The sequence below is a fragment of the Kogia breviceps genome, chromosome 3 (assembly GCF_026419965.1).
Source record: "Kogia breviceps isolate mKogBre1 chromosome 3, mKogBre1 haplotype 1, whole genome shotgun sequence".
NCBI classification, from domain to species: Eukaryota; Metazoa; Chordata; class Mammalia; order Artiodactyla; family Physeteridae; genus Kogia; species Kogia breviceps.
This window is the reverse complement of record NC_081312.1, coordinates 181,254,633-181,271,255: the sequence shown is the minus strand read 5'-3', so window position 1 is coordinate 181,271,255 and position 16,623 is coordinate 181,254,633. Positions and strand designations below refer to the sequence as shown.

At 46.4% G+C, this 16,623-nt stretch overlaps 1 protein-coding gene across 8 annotated transcripts in view; it reads left to right on the top strand.

Moving 5' to 3' along the window:
• FAM107B (family with sequence similarity 107 member B) overlaps positions 1–15,681 on the top strand; it is a 220,526-nt gene extending 204,845 nt beyond the window's left edge. For 7 of the 8 annotated variants that reach the window (XM_059059241.2, XM_059059238.2, XM_067030476.1 and 4 more), the window contains 3 exons: positions 3,709–3,892; positions 12,178–12,328; positions 13,268–15,681. In XM_059059241.2, coding sequence (XP_058915224.2) covers positions 3,709–3,892; positions 12,178–12,328; positions 13,268–13,384 — 452 coding nt within the window. In that variant the 3' untranslated portion in view covers positions 13,385–15,681. Of the gene's footprint in view, positions 1–18; positions 125–3,708; positions 3,893–12,177; positions 12,329–13,267 lie in introns of those variants that run through there. The other variant, XM_059059239.2, reaches the window with a different exon arrangement.
• Positions 15,682–16,623: the final 942 nt, after the last annotated feature.

The window sequence follows — 16,623 nt, the reverse complement described above, 5'->3', positions numbered from 1 at the left end:
GAATGACTGTTTGTTGACTCAGTCCAAGGGGTCTGAGGAATATGAACGTAAACCAGATGCGGTCTTTGCAGTGAAGAGATGCTATGATTCATATACATTTTGCTGCAACACGAGGTGGAGGTTGGTGAGTACTAGGAAAGGGGGGCAAAGGGAACCCCATAGTTGTCTAGAGGTCAGAGGGTTGCACCTGAGGAGTTGGGGTGGGGGGGGCTTCGTGGAAGATCTGACGTTTGTCTGGACCCGAAGGCGCGAGTGAGATTTGGCTTTGTGGTCCAGGGTTGGGTAGGGAGAGGATCAGTGTCCCTGCCAGAGGGCACGGTGCAGGCACAGGATGCTGGTGGGGAAGGCGGGGACTTGTGAACATACGGGGAGCAGTGCGTGTTCCTTTTCCTTTCGTCGAGGACAGGATCTGCGAGCTGGGAGAGCTGCCTGATGACCAGAGTTGGCGTTTCCCAGCCTTGGGGGCCACGGGGAAGGTAGTTGGCAGAGGGGGAGAAAGTCGAACAAGGAGCTCAATTAGATGGTTATTGCCGTGTCGTGGCTCCAGGGTGGAAAGTTGCTGAAAAGGAACCAGACCCCAGATGGTTCTCCGGCCACCACCACTGCCGGGAGCGCTCAGGGACACACAGTGGGGCCCCCAGCCAGTTCACCCTCCCTCTCGTAAGTGACCTTTCCCAGACCCCAGCGTGGTCCACCGTGCGGGGGTCAAGACTGCCTACAGGCGTGTCCGGTGCCTCTCGAGTCTCCGCCGAGGAACACATTCTCCTCGGGGTGCGTTCGCGGTCAGGCTGCTGGGATGGGGTCACTGACCTACCACTGTCGAGGTTTGTGAGTTTCCATTTGGGGGAGGGCTGCAGGCATGCTTGTTTCTAAAAGATCAGTGCAGGTAGCATTTAAAGGATGTTTGGTGTGATTTGTTCGATATATATATTATTGCTCATTAATTTCGAGCCTTGATCGTGTGTGTATACCTAAAATAGATAAACAAATGAGGCAGCCACAATTTTTCTGTTTTAGTTGATTTATTTATTCTTTGGGCTTTTGTCCTCTCTATTTTTACGTTGATTTTCAAAAGATTTTTCTTTTTTATTCTGTTTTGTTTTTTTAACTAATTTTATTGGAATGTGGTTGCTTTACAATGTTCCGTTAGCCTCAGAATGAATCAGCCAGACACATACAGATGTCCCCTCCCTTTTGGACTTCTCTCCCGTTTAGGTCACCACAGTGTATTAGGTAGAGTTCCCCGTGCTCTACAGTATGTTCCCATCAGTTGTCTATTTATAAAAAATGCTATAGATGACCTTACTTCCAAAGCAGAGAGACACAGACATACAGAGCAAAAGATTTTTCTATAAAAATAGCATCATAATTTGTTATATGGAACATGGGTTTTAAGATTGGAGGATGTTCCTTTTCTTTTTTTTTTTTTTGTGGTTTGAGATTTACACTACTGGTAAAATTAACCTGGAAGAGTTATTTAACTTCTGTTCCTCCATTTATTGTCAGTGGAGTGGAGATTCTAGTTCTTCTGATTGTAGGGTTGTTGCTGTTATCAGATGTGATCACATCCCTGCCTTATCTAAAGTGCTGGGATATTGTTGGCTGCCGTCTGGGACAGTTCAGAGTTTCAGGAAAATGTCATTGATGACTTGGAGAGCAACAGTCCTGCTTGTAGCTGACGGCCTCTGGACCCATTTTATTTGTTTTAAAATTTTACTTGAAAGCACATCTTTCTTCTTTCCCGATGTACAGCCCACACTCCCTCACCCGCATGCCAGAGTCCATGGAATCACATACCCACGTGTCTCGCCTTCCGTGCACCCCTGCCCCGTGTGTAAACACAGACCCTCACTTACGTGTTTGCTTCGGGCGTTGATTCCATGGGCAGAAATAAAGATGGATCCTGACTTCTGGCTAGGAGCTTGTTCATGGAAGCTCTTTCCTCTTTCTATTTAGTACAGATCTGATTAAGCTCAGCATTTATTCAGCTTCTGCCATGTGCCGGGCACTTGGCTGGACCTGCGGATTTGAAACTGGAGAAAAAGTGGTTCCGGCTCTTGCACAGAATAGACAGACACCTGTGGTTACCGTGTGAGGATGCATTTTGCACCAGAAGTACATCTGCATGACGCTGCCGGGGCCCCGAGGGCACGGAGGGGGCCGGTCTCCAGACAACGCCGGGAGAGGCGGGGATGGTGGCGGTACCTGGGCTGAGCCTGCTTGGATGGGACCCTCCCTCCCTCCCCGGCCCTGTTCTCGGATCCCCGTTCCATCTGAGGGCACAGCGCTGGCCGGAGAACTAACAAACTTGTACTCCGGACTTTCCAGGGAAGGCCCGCTGTCGGGTGCTCTGCTGTAGTCAGGCCCCGCATCTGACTTTTGCTTTGGAAAATTAAGTCCTCCTGCGGGACAGGGGAGCATAAAATGGCGTGTTGGTTATATTGAAAGATTTGTGTGTGTCGGGGACAGGGGGCAGGGAGGGGGTCAGTGCCGAGAGACGTGCCCGGGGGTCTGCAGGCGGACCTGCCGCGTGGACCGCAGGGGTTTCCAGCCTCCGCCCAGGCAGCTGTGTCCCCCCTGCCGTTGCCCCCATGACGTTTCTCTTCCGTCTCATGAACTATGCCGTGTATTCGTGCGGTGCCCACCGTGTGTCGCAGCCGCAGGGAGGTCAGGAGGGAGACGTGCGCCCTGCTCTCCAGGGGCCTCTCTCTCTCTCTCTCTCTCTCACACACACACACACACACACGAAATTGAACACGGACAGAGGGACCCAGGGATCATCACGTCGCATGTTCTTTTCGCTTTGCTGGTCCAGAGTCCAAGCCCAGAAAGAAATCACATCAGGTGGTTCTGCTCTGTTCTCCAGTGAAGCCTCCTCTTCCTTCCAGACAGTGAGCTTGGAGAGCCAGGCACTGCTGCCAGGTGCCCTCCCCCTCCCTGTCCCCCTCCCTCCCTCCCTGGCGCTGTTCTGGCAGCTGGGAGATGGGGTGTGGGCAGGTGAAATCCTTTGCCCTCGGGAGCATCTGCTCTAGGTGGCCGGTGACAAATCAGTCTGTGGTTTGGATGAAGCAGGAAGTGCTGGGGTGAGATTTGCAAGTTTAACAAGCAGGGCGGTTAGGAGGTCCGGCCTCTCTGAGAAGGTGACGTTCAAGGAAAGATGCAAAGGGCTGTGAACAGGATGAAGCCCCCAGGGCGCTCACGTGGCTGGGAAGGAGACGGGCACCGGTAGCCTGGCAGGAGGAGGAGGTTGCTGTGTGCCCAGGGAGCCGCTGGCCACTGCCCCAGGGTCCGGGACCCGCGGGTTTCTAGAAGGTGTTAATAGCTTGGAGGCCCGACGGAGCGTGAAGGACCTGGGTCCGGTGCCCGGGTGCTCGTCGTGGGGCTCAGCCGGTGTTTAGACGTGGCGGGGGGTGGCACCTACGTGACCTGAAGCTCAGCGGGAGCCTGGTGGTGGCCCGCCCGGCTGTGGGACTCCTTTGCTTTGGTTGTTGGCAGCCCGGAAGCAGCTGGGCCCCTCCTTCTCCGTGCCCCGCCCCCCCCCCCCCCCCCCGTCTCTTTGACAGAGCCTCAGAGTTTTCAGTGACGTGGAGGAGGGGCCCCGTGGAGGACGCGGGGCTCAGCTGCTGGACCGGCCCGGCTGTCCTGGGCCTCGGCCTCCGTGCACACATCCGAGCAGAGACCACGGGGAATCTCCTCTTTCTGTTTCAGACAGCCCGCTGGAGGATTCTGACCCGAAGGACACGTATCTCATCCCGAGAAACATCATGGCTGAGCCAGACTATATAGACGGCGACAATCCTGAACTGATTAGGCCTCAGAAACTAGTCAATCCTGTGAAAACATCCCGGAACCATCAAGACCTTCACAGAGAACTCCTTATGAATCAAAAAAGGTAAGATGCTTTCTCGAGCGGAGCTTTCCTTAGGGGACGTCTAAGGTAACTAGATTTAAGTTGAGTTACGTTTACAAAGGCTTCCGAGAGTTGTTTGTTTCTTGACCGTATTTAACGCTTGCTATTGCTTTCGCGTCCTTGAGTCGGGGCGTCCGCGATGTAAAGCCGTCGGTCGGCAGGCTCAGCTGCTGCGGCCCCAGGGCCTCTCGGAGTTCTGTGCTCCTGGGTCCCGTTCTCAAGTGGATGCGTATTTTAGAATTTGTACAGAAGGGGCCGGATTAAGGATGAAAGAGGGTGTCCTACGTCGAAGAGGAATACATTATTGCTTAGATTTGTAAAAATTCTGAATTTTCCCCATATATTTGGGGAAATGCGAGAACCGCCCACTTCAGCATTTGTAGAGGGGCAGGGAGAAGTCTCTAGAACCCCATCAGAGTTAACAGTAGATAAGGACCCCCTTTCTTATGTTTTCAGTTGTTTGTGTTTAGGTAGCATTTTAACTGATAACTATCATCGTTTTTATGATTATCAATTTTTTTGGAGAGGAGCAGAACACTTACCTTCAGTCTCTTCTTCGTAAACCATTTGTTACTTCCATCTGTATCACACGTAATTTTGGGCATTGGGTTCGGTATACTCTGCTTTTTGTAATTTTGAAACTTTATTTTATTGAAGTCTAGTTGATTTACAATGTTGAGTTAATGTCTGCTGTACAGCAGAGTGACTCCATTATACATACATATATATTCTCCTCCGTATCCTTTTCCATCATGGTTTATCACGGGATATTGAATATAGTTCCGGGTGCTCTACAGTAGGACCTTGTTGTCATGCATTCTCTCTACATAACAGTTTGCATCTGCTCACCCCAAACTCCCCGTCCCTCCTTCCCTTACCCACCCACCTTGGCTACCCCAAGTCCTCTTTACATCTGTGAATCTGTTTCATAGATAAGGTCATTTGTGTTATATTTTATTTTATTTATTTATTTATTTATTTATTTATTTATTTATTTATTTTTTGGTACGCGGGCCTCTCACTGTCGCGGCCTCTCCCGTTGCGGAGCACAGGCTCCGGACGCGCAGGCCCAGCGGCCATGGCTCACGGGCCCAGCCGCTCCGCGGCACGTGGGATCCTCCCGGACCCGGGCACGAACCTGTGTTCCCTGCATCGGCAGGCGGACTCTCAACCACTGCGCCACCAGGGAAGCCCTTGTGTTATATTTTAGATTACACATATGAATGATATCATATGGTATTTGTCTTTCTTTTTCCGATCTTGGTTAGTATGATGATCTCGAGGTCCATCCATTTTGCAGCAAATGGCGTTATTTCATTCTTTTCTTATGGCTGGTACTCTGCGTTTTAAGTGATTATGGGCTGGGCTACTGGACTGGGAGAGCTGAGGATGAAAAGTTGCTTTATTTATTAGGATACAAGGTTACTAGAAGATCTATTAGGCTTCATTTAGAACTGTTTTCAGATCTTCATAGTAAAGCTGTTTGCTGATCCGAGCTGTGGAACTGTGCATTACTCATCTGGCTCTCTCTTTGCTAAGCCTTGGTGGAAAGGTAGCTACTGCCCCCTGTCCTGAAAGATGTGCAGACCAAGCTAAGCATCGGGGGTAATGTTTGGGAAGAAGGGCCTAATTAAAAATAAAAATAAAACATTTTTAAAAGGGATGAGGGGGCTTCCCTGGTGGCGCAGTGGTTGAGAGTCCGCCTGCCGATGCAGGGGACCACGGGTTCGTGCCCCGGTCCGGGAGGATCCCACGTGCCGCGGAGCGGCTGGGCCCGTGAGCCATGGCCGCTGGGCCTGCGCGTCCGGAGCCTGTGCTCTGCAACGGGAGAGGCCACAACAGTGAGAGGCCCACGTACCGCAAAAAAAAAAAAAAAAAAAGGGATGAGGTGGCATTTTTATGGCAGTTCTCCATCAGAGTGTCCCTCTGCCAGAACTCATGTCTTCTGTCCCAGGAACTCTTTGTAACTACATTTCTCCCTCCAGATGTGGGAATGTGACTTACTTTCTGTCCCCAGCACGCTCGCGTGCTGTGTGAATAACGCTTATTCAGTAGAATGCGAGTTTGATCCCTTTTGAATAAGTCCTTAGCTTCTACCTGTCTTTGTCGCATAAAAGCAACAAAACCCCCAAGCATTCGGTATCATCGCGCCCATAGCAAAACAAGACTGTATACGTTCCTAAACAGGCCGGAGAATTTGGAGGCCGTCCTACCTGGGAAACCACATCTGCATTTTGGTGGGAAGATGGAAAGTTTAATATCCTCTAAAAGAGAGTAGCCGAATGGTGTCCTAAACCGAATAATTTTCTGATTGTCTTTACCTCTTGGATCTCAGCTCCCTTGCCTGTCAAATAGGAGTAGGAGACTTAGTTAATCTCCCAGGAACATTCTAGTTCAAGCTGTTGTTGGGTTTTTGTTTTTTCTATTATATCTATGAAAAGGCTCCACATCAGAACAGAGACAACGGTAAAGCAAAGTTGGTGGAATAGTTGTTCTTTGAATTAGAGGCTGTAGACTATTCTGCAGGAATGTATTTAGTAGCCTGGGTCTGTCTGTGTAACACATTACATGCAGTTTGTGCAGCTGCATCTGTTTCCACATTTCCTGGCGTAGGCACATTCTGTGAAAATGGACCTCACTCCTGTTTGCCTCTCTCTCGCCTGTTCTTTCTTTTCCTTGTTTGCACAGCTGACTCCTTAGCCAGGCCCAGCTCAGCCAGTTTTGGAGAATGCTCGTGTTCACTGGAGCACCGTGGGATAGAGAGGACCTGGGCTTTGAGGTCAGGGAGAAATGGTGTGAATCCTGCTTTGCCAGTGGACTTGACCTACCTTTCATGATCCTGGACAGGGTCTTTCTTCCTGAGATCTGTTTCTTCATCGCTAAAGTAGGGGATAAAAATATCTTTCTTATAAAAAATGAAAGTAAATGAGAGCATGTTTAAATACCTGTTAAAACACCTGGCATATAGGAAGTGCTCATTTAGTCCCAGCTATCTAACCCCTTCCTATGTAGCATCATCTGAAATTTCCTGTTGCTTTTTCCCCTTTTTCTCTGAAAAGTTCTGGTCTGGTTGTAGAAGTACATTAAAAAAAAAAAAAAGTGAAAATTAAAGGGAGGTTTCAAAATCAAACGAATATATCTTATCCTATGCCTTCAGGTTTTTTCAAGGTAAAATCTTAGTTTGGTAGGATCCTCTTATTAGGAATACAACTGGTTTTAGAGTGAAAAACTTCTCAAGCAGTTTCTTCTCTTTTATTCATCTTCTATCATGCATGCTTTTTAGAGACTCTGGGGTTTTTCTTTCTGTTTTAGTGCCAAATAATAGAAAGTATCACATCAATAATATGTATGTATTTGGTTAAAGGACAGTCATACTTGCTTACTGGTTTGTACCATAATGAACATCTGTTTACTTGTCTGCAGTTTGTAAAGGGCCTTCCCTTATTTAATCCAGTGATCTTTCCAGCAAGCCAGTGTGTGTTGTCTTGGGGTTGTTCCCATTGGACATGTGAGCGAGAGGAAACTCAAGAGTCATTGGCTGAAGAGTCTTTGCAGTTTCACATGATAGTTTTATTGGAATTTTTAAAAAGGGTAGAAATCAACATAGAATTACAGGCAGTTTAAAGACAGCGATGAATCAAATTTAATAACCATATAAATGAGAAGAAGGGGTAGGAGAGGGAGCGAGAACTGAGATGAACACGGAACAGGCTCTGTGGAGCTTTTGCTCTGCGCGGCCGCAGTTTCACTCAAAGACCTGTCGCAGTCCAAAGAGTTGCATTGCTTAGGAGAGCATATCCTCATAGGTATTCTAACGCTGTATCCTGCACTCTTTCAAGTGTATCATTCTGGTCCTCTGTTTGCTGTCTTTTGGACCCAGCTAAGTTTTGGGTTAAAAGTCTTTAAAATTGGATCTGGTCACAGTTTACCGCTAAGTCTGACGATTAAGACCCTATGTTGGGTTCTCAGATTCCTTGTTCCCATAACAAGGCAGATTGCAAGAGGCATTATTTTTGGTAGTTGAAAGATCAGTGTTCAAGAGGTCGTAAAAAATGAGAATATTTTCAATATAATTTAGAGAGAATCTGTCTTCCCTAAGAAGAGTACTTTTGGGGCAAATATAGAATACCTGGCTACTCTACTCTACATCCCTAACCATTGGCTCTTCGGCTTGTACATTTCAGTCGACAGTTTCTAGGTCCCTGTGTTTTGGGTCACTCTTCAGTTGGTGTGCTTTGTTAGACAGATAGTTAGATCCTCAGTAAATGCTTATTGCTATGCAACATGGAGAAAAAATATGGGAAGTTGAGGTAGAAATATTTACATTTGAATCCATGCAGGTAGAAATGGCTCAGTCATAAATGTGGAGCAGGGCAGGCCAAACCAGGAGATTCCAAGATTCAAGATGAAGGGCTTGAAAGCCAAAGGCAACCCTTCCCCTCCCCGCTACGGAAGAATATTAGGGCAGGAGGTGTTTGGCTGGGTGGGCAGGGGAGGGGAGGGGAGCATGTCGTGTTAGAGTTCGCGCCAGACCTGTCTGTGCCTTGGTGCTGACCTGGATCAGGGCGTGTTCTCCCTTTTACGGGTTCACGTGTGGCTGGTGTGGAGGTGGAGTGGCGTGAACATAGACCGGTCCAGTCGGCCCCTGAATGTGTTCAGTGGTTTATGTGAAGTGTGAAACGGGCCTTTAAACGTTGTCTGTACATTTTCGTCAACGGTGGTGGGAGGAGTATAAATTGTTGCGGCCTATTTGGAAAGCAGTTTCACGGTCCAAGTCCAAAATGTGCAGACGCTTAGCCAGCAATGCTGCTTCTGTGAATGTAGCCAACAGAGATACTTGGATAGGAGAAATATAAATGGACAAGGAAGCTCCTTGCCCCGTCGCGTTCAATCGGGAACCACTGGAAACAACCTAAATGTCTCTCATTATGGACATGGCAAAATGTGGGCACTTCTGTACTCCGATAAGGGTATGGATAGCATGGAGCACACTCTAAACAGTGAGTTATCTGTGGGTGCAGAAATGGGGAGCAGTCCATGGGTGCAGGGCCTCTACCTTGTACAGTTTTGGGGGCCACCGTTCACCTAGATTACAGTGCAAGTGGTGCACCCCGTAGATGTCTAACAGGGAGAGTCTATGTGTGCTTTCACTTTTTATCTTGCATGTATGTATATAACACCTAACCTCTCTCTTTTTTTTTTTTTTTTTTTCAAAGAGCACATATTAATTTAAAACATCAGCTTAGTCCGCTGTGAGTCACGAGAAGCAGTTCGGGAATAACTGTTGGTCTTGGGTGGTACCAAGCCCCCAGGTCCTAAGCAGTTGTCAATCATAAAGGAATTGAAAGTTCTTGTTAATTGAATCGATTAACGAGAATCAACCTTGTCATGCAGACTGTTACTCTAATTTTTATGAAATTTGGAGCTTATTTCTGTCTTGCGATCTCTGCAGCCTGATCCAGTTTTAGACTCAGAGAATCACATAGGCAGTGCTTGACTTTTTCCATTCAGCATAGAAAGTTAAGTGAGCTGCTTGATAAAATATTAACTAAATTTGTATGACTTCTTGACTATTATAAGTGCAGGACATTTATCATATAAGCACCATTTTCCTGAGTTTTGTGTTACTAAATATTTTATCTTACTGCACCACTGTGTAAAATCTTTGAACAGAAAATGCGTACCGTACATTAGTTAAACCCATTCACGTGTTGTGATAGAATGCCAGCTTAATGCGTCATACATCAGAGTTTTTCAACAGCTTTTGCATAAGCCAGAAGCACTTAATAACGGTTGAGGTTAATTTCACCAGTGAATTATAGTTTGAAATTTAAATTATGCAGGTAGTTAACTTCTTAATCCTAAAATTTAAATACCATAACTCTGTCTGTACTGTCATCCTGAGACTTTTTAATAGTCATGAAACTGAGTGGGTCTTTACTCACATTATTTACAAACATTTTCCAGTGCTCAATGACACTTAAGTCTATTGGAGGCGAAGTACCATAAGCAACTTTTCTTATTACGCTGAGTAAGACTTAATTTCCAGAATAGTCTGTCTATACTTCTGTCCTCCTCATACAATCTTAATAACTGTGAAACAAGTTGTAAATCGCAAAAATAACCCATCTCTTTTATTTCACTGGAAGTATGGCTGAACTTAATATTTCTTTCTGTTTTTTGGGGTTTTTAAAAAATAAAATTATTTATTTATTTTTGGCTGCGTTGGGTCTTCGTTGCTGCGCGAGGGCTTTCTCTAGTTGTGGCGAGCGGGGGCCACTCTCCATTGCGGTGCACGGGCTTCTCATCGCAGTGGCTTCTCTTGTTGTGGAGCATGGGCTCTAGGCACGCGGGCTTCAGTAGTTGTGGCAAGTGGGCTCAGTAGTTGTGGCTTACGGGCTCTAGAGCGCAGGCTCAGTAGTTGTGGCGCACGGGCTTACTTGTTCCGTGGCATGTGGGATCTTCCCGGACTAGGGCTCGAACCCGTGTCCCCTGCATTAGCAGGCGGATTCTTAGCCACTGCGCCACCAGGGAAGCCCCTCTTAATGTTTTTTTAAAACCGAAAGTTCTGCTAATGAAAATTGGGAAAGGGAAGACATATATGTTATTTTAATTCTGTGTCCTTTATCTTCAGTGATGGAATCTACTGACGTTTACTCTGTAAACAGCAACTTTGCAAAATCATTTATTATGATCTTAAAAAGAGGTAGAGAGCAGAGATGCCAGAATTTTTAAAAGTCACCACTAGATAGATGTGGAAGTGTGACACCGAGGGTTATTTTACACATGTGATAGGGTGAGCTTGAAAGAGATTGAGGCAAGGGTGGTGTTGAGATTCTTAGAGCCAGAGCACCTTTCGGAAATTCTTTCCGTGAACGGCAACTCACGTGACTCCTAGTTGGTTCGGCTCGTTAGCTGATTGAAGTAGAGTGGAGAACAGCCACGGAGGTCGATGGGCCTGATCTGCAGACTCCCGGGTGTCATCGGCAAGGTCAGCAGGCGTGAGGGGAGGCGCACGGGCCACCTGGGTCTGAGGCTGGTTCGGCAGCACTGGTTGCCCGCAGCCCGGAAAAGCACCGGTGCCTGTTGGGGCCACGTGTGGACGCTCGTGATGGCACTGTCACTCGCCCCCCGGGCTGCCTGGCATTGATGGCGTTCTTCCTGTTCTGTGGCTTGTTTCTTTTTTATTGTCCAAGTTAAGAATGAGTTGAGATGACTCAGGGGCTAGTGGAGGCTGGCTCAAGGGAGAGAGGACGGTGAAGAAGGGGGAGCCCGGACTAGAGAAATCCTGAGGGCTTGGCCGAGGACCTGGAGACCAGGCAAGTCCCAGCTGACCAGTAACGTAGACAGAAATCCCACCTGCGAAAATGCCAGTGAATGTCGTCCTTCTCCTGACCTGCCTCAGACATTTCAGATGAGGGTTGCTAGGGAATGGCCCGAGTCTGGGTTTTGTTTCGCCCCCTTTGAAGAGACGGCAGCCTGATTGATCTCTCCCCAGCGTCGAGGTCCCCTGAAGCCTGGCTTCCGTGTGTTGTCAGCACTTGAAATGGCTCCAGAGCACTGGGCTGGGGTTCGGGGTCCAGGTCCTCCAGGGCCATGCTCCCGGCAATGATGGAACCTTGGACGTGCCTTTAGATGTGCAAGAATCCTCTCCCAAGTCGGAAACAGGAAGGGCTGGAAGAGGTTTCTGGGCCATTGGGTTGTTGAAGTTGCTGTGCTAGCTTCTCTCGAGGCTGCATTTAGTACTTGGGGTCAGGGGCTCGAGCCTGGGAAGCTTCAACATCTCCTTCTCCGTGGTGGGTGACCGTCCCACCCACCGAATGAGCAATGCTGTTCCCCCCCCTTCCCCACCCAAACCTCCTGCGCTAACCTCCCTTGCGTGCCCTAGTGTCAGGCATACGGTAGGCGCTCAGAACGATTTTATCGAGTGATGGGTTTTGCTCACTGTTGGAAGGCGCTGTTGCCCTTTCCTTCGTGCTCGTGAATTTCTGAGCCCCCCCCCGATGTTGGCTGTTAGCTGGTGGTAGGCGTCACAGTCATGCTCAGTCGCTAGACCCCTCTTCTGTGGTTGATGCCTAAAATTTCTATTCATGAAAGATGCATCCATTAGATTAAAACTTTTAAATGTTAATGCTTTAAATTTTTTTTAATTAAAAAAACATTTTTACTAGTTTTAATTAAAAATTTTTTTTCGAAGTATAGTTGATTTACGATGCTGCATTCATTTCAGGTGTACAGCAAAGTGACCTGTTAATGCTTTTTTGCAGGGGACTCGCCCCTCAGAATAAGCCAGAACTGCAGAAAGTGATGGAAAAGAGAAAACGAGATCAAGTAATAAAGCAGAAGGAAGAGGAAGCACAAAAGAAGAAATCTGACTTGGAAATAGAGCTATTAAAACGGCAGCAGAAGTTGGAGCAGGTAGGGGTGACTGGGGTGAAAGGTGTTTTTGTTGTTGTTGTTGATTAAGGGGTACAATATATTGATTGGGTACATTTGTATTGCAATATGATTATACAGTGCTAACTCATACCTCTGTCGCATCATATAATTATCATTTCCTCTAGTGGCGGGGACAGCTAAGTTCTAGCCTCTTAGCAACTTTCATGTTTTTAATCGTTGTCGATAACCCCCGCACTGTCTCCGGGACTGACTTCTCTGCTAGTTGCGAGTATGTACCCTTAAATAGCATCTTTCCCATTCCCCTAGCTAGTCACCTTTTTACCCTCTGCTTTTACGATTTCACTGTTTTTAGATTCCACATGTGAGAGAGATCATACAGTACTTGTCTTTCTCTGACTTACCTTGTCCTGAGAACTAAAGGGTGCTGGAGCAAGCAGAATTTCCCAGACACGTCGGATGTAAATGTTTTTATACCATGAAAGGAAAAGCTGAGACAGATGTCCACAGATGGACTAAAGTACCCTCAAGATAAAGGGAAGGATTCTGTTGAAGACCTAGAAAGGGATTCAGGAGGCAAATCCAAAACCAGGGAATATCACAGAATTCACAGCCCAGTGCTGGGAGCTCAAGCACCTGAGTGAAGTTCGGCTTCACTTAAGACTGGAGGCCAGTGCATGTTGCCCTCGGCTCCTGTTTTAAGTCTTACCCTTAATCTTTAGGCTCTCGTCATCCCTTGGTATTTCAGCAACAACCAGTCAGCTGCGGCTCCTGTGCAGAATTCTTACCCCAGCGCACATGTAAAAATAGAAATATATTTAAAGTGGAGACCAGGAGAAACTTCCTTCCGTTGGGAAATGAAGTCGTTAGGGACTTTGGAAAGAGGAACAGTGTTTTTGGAAAGGCTCTCCGTTTGTAAATAACTTGTAAATAATTTTCCTGTTTCCGAATTCTGTTTAGCTTGAACTTGAGAAGCAGAAATTGCGAGAAGAGCAAGAAAATGCCCCAGAGTTTGTGAAGGTTAAAGGCAATCTCAGAAGAACAGGCCAAGAAGTGGCTCAAGCGCAGGAGTCGTAGGTCCAGGCTGCAGAGACCGGGCACCAGCCCAGCACACACAAAACGTGTGTGCAGGGGCCTCCCCAGTACTTAACCTCAGGGCCAAAGCCCCTGGAGAGAATCCCAGCCAGCAGAGAACTGTTACTTTGAAAAGAGTTTGGTTTTGGTTTTCCTAACATCCGGGTGGATCAGTTACCTGTGACTGTTGCAGTTCCTATTCGCCAAATGAAGGGCGTTGCCCAGCACTTAAGTTGGGATAATGGACCTGTGTTCAAAGACTTAAAAAAATAACAACAACAAGAAAAAAAGGAAGAGGACACTGGCATAAATTCCTGAGAGTTGCACTACTTGGTTTTTCTTTCAAGCCAAGTTTAGTGGGGCACAGAGCCTTTTTTTCTTTTAAAATGTAAAGAAAATGTGTTTCCTTCTTCCTTAGTTACCCATCGTGCTGAAATGCGTTTGATCTATGACATTCAGTTTGTCAATTCTGTTTTCTTGTCTAATTTACACTTTCACCCACGTTAGGCTTAACACCAGAGAATGTTAATATTCACGTTGAACAGTTCTTAACCTTTGTCAGCATTAAGATCCAGAAGTAGAGTGAGGAGCTTTAAAAATAATGGGAACAAAGAAATATATAAAACAAGACGACTTAAACGTCTGTCGTGATCTTACTTCCATTCCTGTTGGTTCCCTGATGCTTCACGGTGACCTTCTACTTCAGGGAAGGTCCATCATATAAATCCATGTATTGCTTTGATAACTGTGAGGGGTTTCGTTTTGTTTTTATTTTGTTGTTGAGTTTCTTGCTCAGCGGGGCCTTTTATGTGAAATAATCTCCCAGTCCTTTGAGGAATAAAAACCAGTCCGTACAACCCAACTTCAGTGTCAAAAGTAGAGGGTCCAGATCTTTTGGTTTCTCCTGAGAGCAGTATGGGGGAAGCTCCCATGTGAAGCTGTGAAGGGAGAGTTCTTTGGGTATTTTAATGTGAATCAAATGTAGATTGGTCTCAAGGAGGCCCATGTGGAAGATATATATAGCATTTATACATTTTTAATATTATTTGAATCCAGGCTTTGACATTTTCTCATTAATGATCATCTAGCTCTTTGCCCTGTGTTCTTGTGAAGAAAGGCTATTTCTCCACTACCTTAGTGCTCGTGATGCGTCGGTAGGATGACGTGACTGCTGTTGATCTCTCAGGAACAGCTGAGGGGAAGGGGAGGCTGCTCCGTGCGTGCCCTCCAGCTGGCACGCTACACTCCACGTGGGGTGAGCCCTGAGTTACCAGCTCCAGCCCGATTCTTAACGCATAGTCCGTTTTCTGTTGCCGGGATGGGCAGGGGAGCATTCTACTTGGGGCGGTCTAGAAGAATTTGTGTGGATTCAGTATGTTCTTTGTAGAAACGATCCAGCCAGTAATTCCTACATTGGAGGCTCTTCTTAAAATTTCTTTCAAGAGTCATAGAAAGCTGGATCCCGAGCTTTTGAATCCTTAATAAGCCTAAGTAGAAATTAGCTTTTTATGGGAAATTCTGTAGTTTTCATGGGTGGTGATTACGCTCCTGTTCATCCCGAACGTGGACAGGACAGAAGTAAATGCATAGATAATATACTGCTAGTCACAGAACATGTTGATTACACCTGAAATGGATTACTTCTCTCATCAGCAAGTACTATTTGAATAAAACATGAGGTGCTTAAGGTACAATGTCGCTCTATCATAATTTACTCTTGAAGGATGGAATGGTAACTATTTTTTGCCATCCTTCCTCCTTTTCAGAGAGGAAAGAGCGTTAACCGATCATCTTGAAAGTACGTTTCTGATTGTACGTTGACTAGAGTTCTGCCCCTGTGTATATGGCCTAGTGATGCAATTTGTAAAATGAAGATTCAGGAGTAGCTCATAGCCTTTCATCCAACCGGATATGTAAGATCTTTAGATTCTGTATCCTTTTTTTTTTTTTCTTTTTTGCGGTACGCGGGCCTCTCACTGTCGTGGCCTCTCCCTCTGCGGAGCACAGGCTCCGGACGCGCAGGCGCAGCGGCCACGGCTCACGGGCCCAGCCGCCCCGCGGCATGTGGGATCCTCCCGGACCGGGGCACGAACCCGTGTCCCCTGCATCGGCAGGCGGACTCTCAACCACTGCGCCACCGGGGAAGCCCCTAGGTTCTGTATCCTTGAAGCAATTCTGCCACTTGATAAAATTCTCAAGGGCCCTAACAGGCTCCTTTAGAAAGACCAATTCTGTTCCTAGAATTTACCTAGAATGCATTCTTCACTGGGAAAACATAAATTCCAAGAGTGTTTCCCTCCCAATCTCACAAATCTGCAAAATTATTAGTGGTTAGTAGTCCAAGGTTTGGCCAAAAGAAGACTTGTAAATAGTGTCAAGTGATGTCTCCTCAGTAAACAGCGGAATGTACAGATAGAAAAGCTCTTTGAAATTGCCAGATCAGCTCAGCTTATAAGCCTGAGTTTAAAAAGGCGTCATTCTCCCTCCACACTTTAATACTGTGCAGTCCAAACCCCTAGGACTCATGAACATCCAAGCGGTTTTGTGCTTTGAGCCAGTTTTTGAGAAAAATGGCTCCATTTTTCCACTCTGCGGTTTTCTTAAAATAGCTCAGTGTTTTCTAGTCGCCGAGTAGTGTTGCTTTCTAAGCTATCACAGTTGACTTTATTCTTCTACTCTGAAAAATTTTGACCTGTTTGAGTGTATATAATATATATAAAGGGAGCCTTAACGGATTTGTTTTCATAATTTAATATTTTTTGTATTTGCTCTTGTATAATTGTTTTTAATGGAAAGTATTACAGAATTGAGGGTGGAATTCTTAGAACCAAAGTTATTCTTAATAAAAATCACCACACGCTTGGACCATGCATCCGTGTTTGTCTGATGTGTTTAAGACAGATGTCTAGAACTGATGGGGGGTGGGTGCTGTGTTCAATTCAAGGATTAGAAGGTGGTTTGAGTGTCTCCCTCTGATGGCCTTTCCCGAAAATCAGTTACGTCCTCCTGCCTTGTGTCAGTTAAGGCTGGCGATTTATTCTGTCAAGCAAATTCATGCTAAGATATTATGCTACACCTTGCATAGAATATATGGTATTTTAGCAGCAGCTGTCTGTTCTACAGATCAAAGTATTCTGAATTTTAGGTAGCTTGGTAGGACGGTGGGAGATATATTTTGGAAAGGGCCGTTTTTTAGCGCTTGTGAGCACGTATGACATGTCATAAGTATGACCATGAAATTA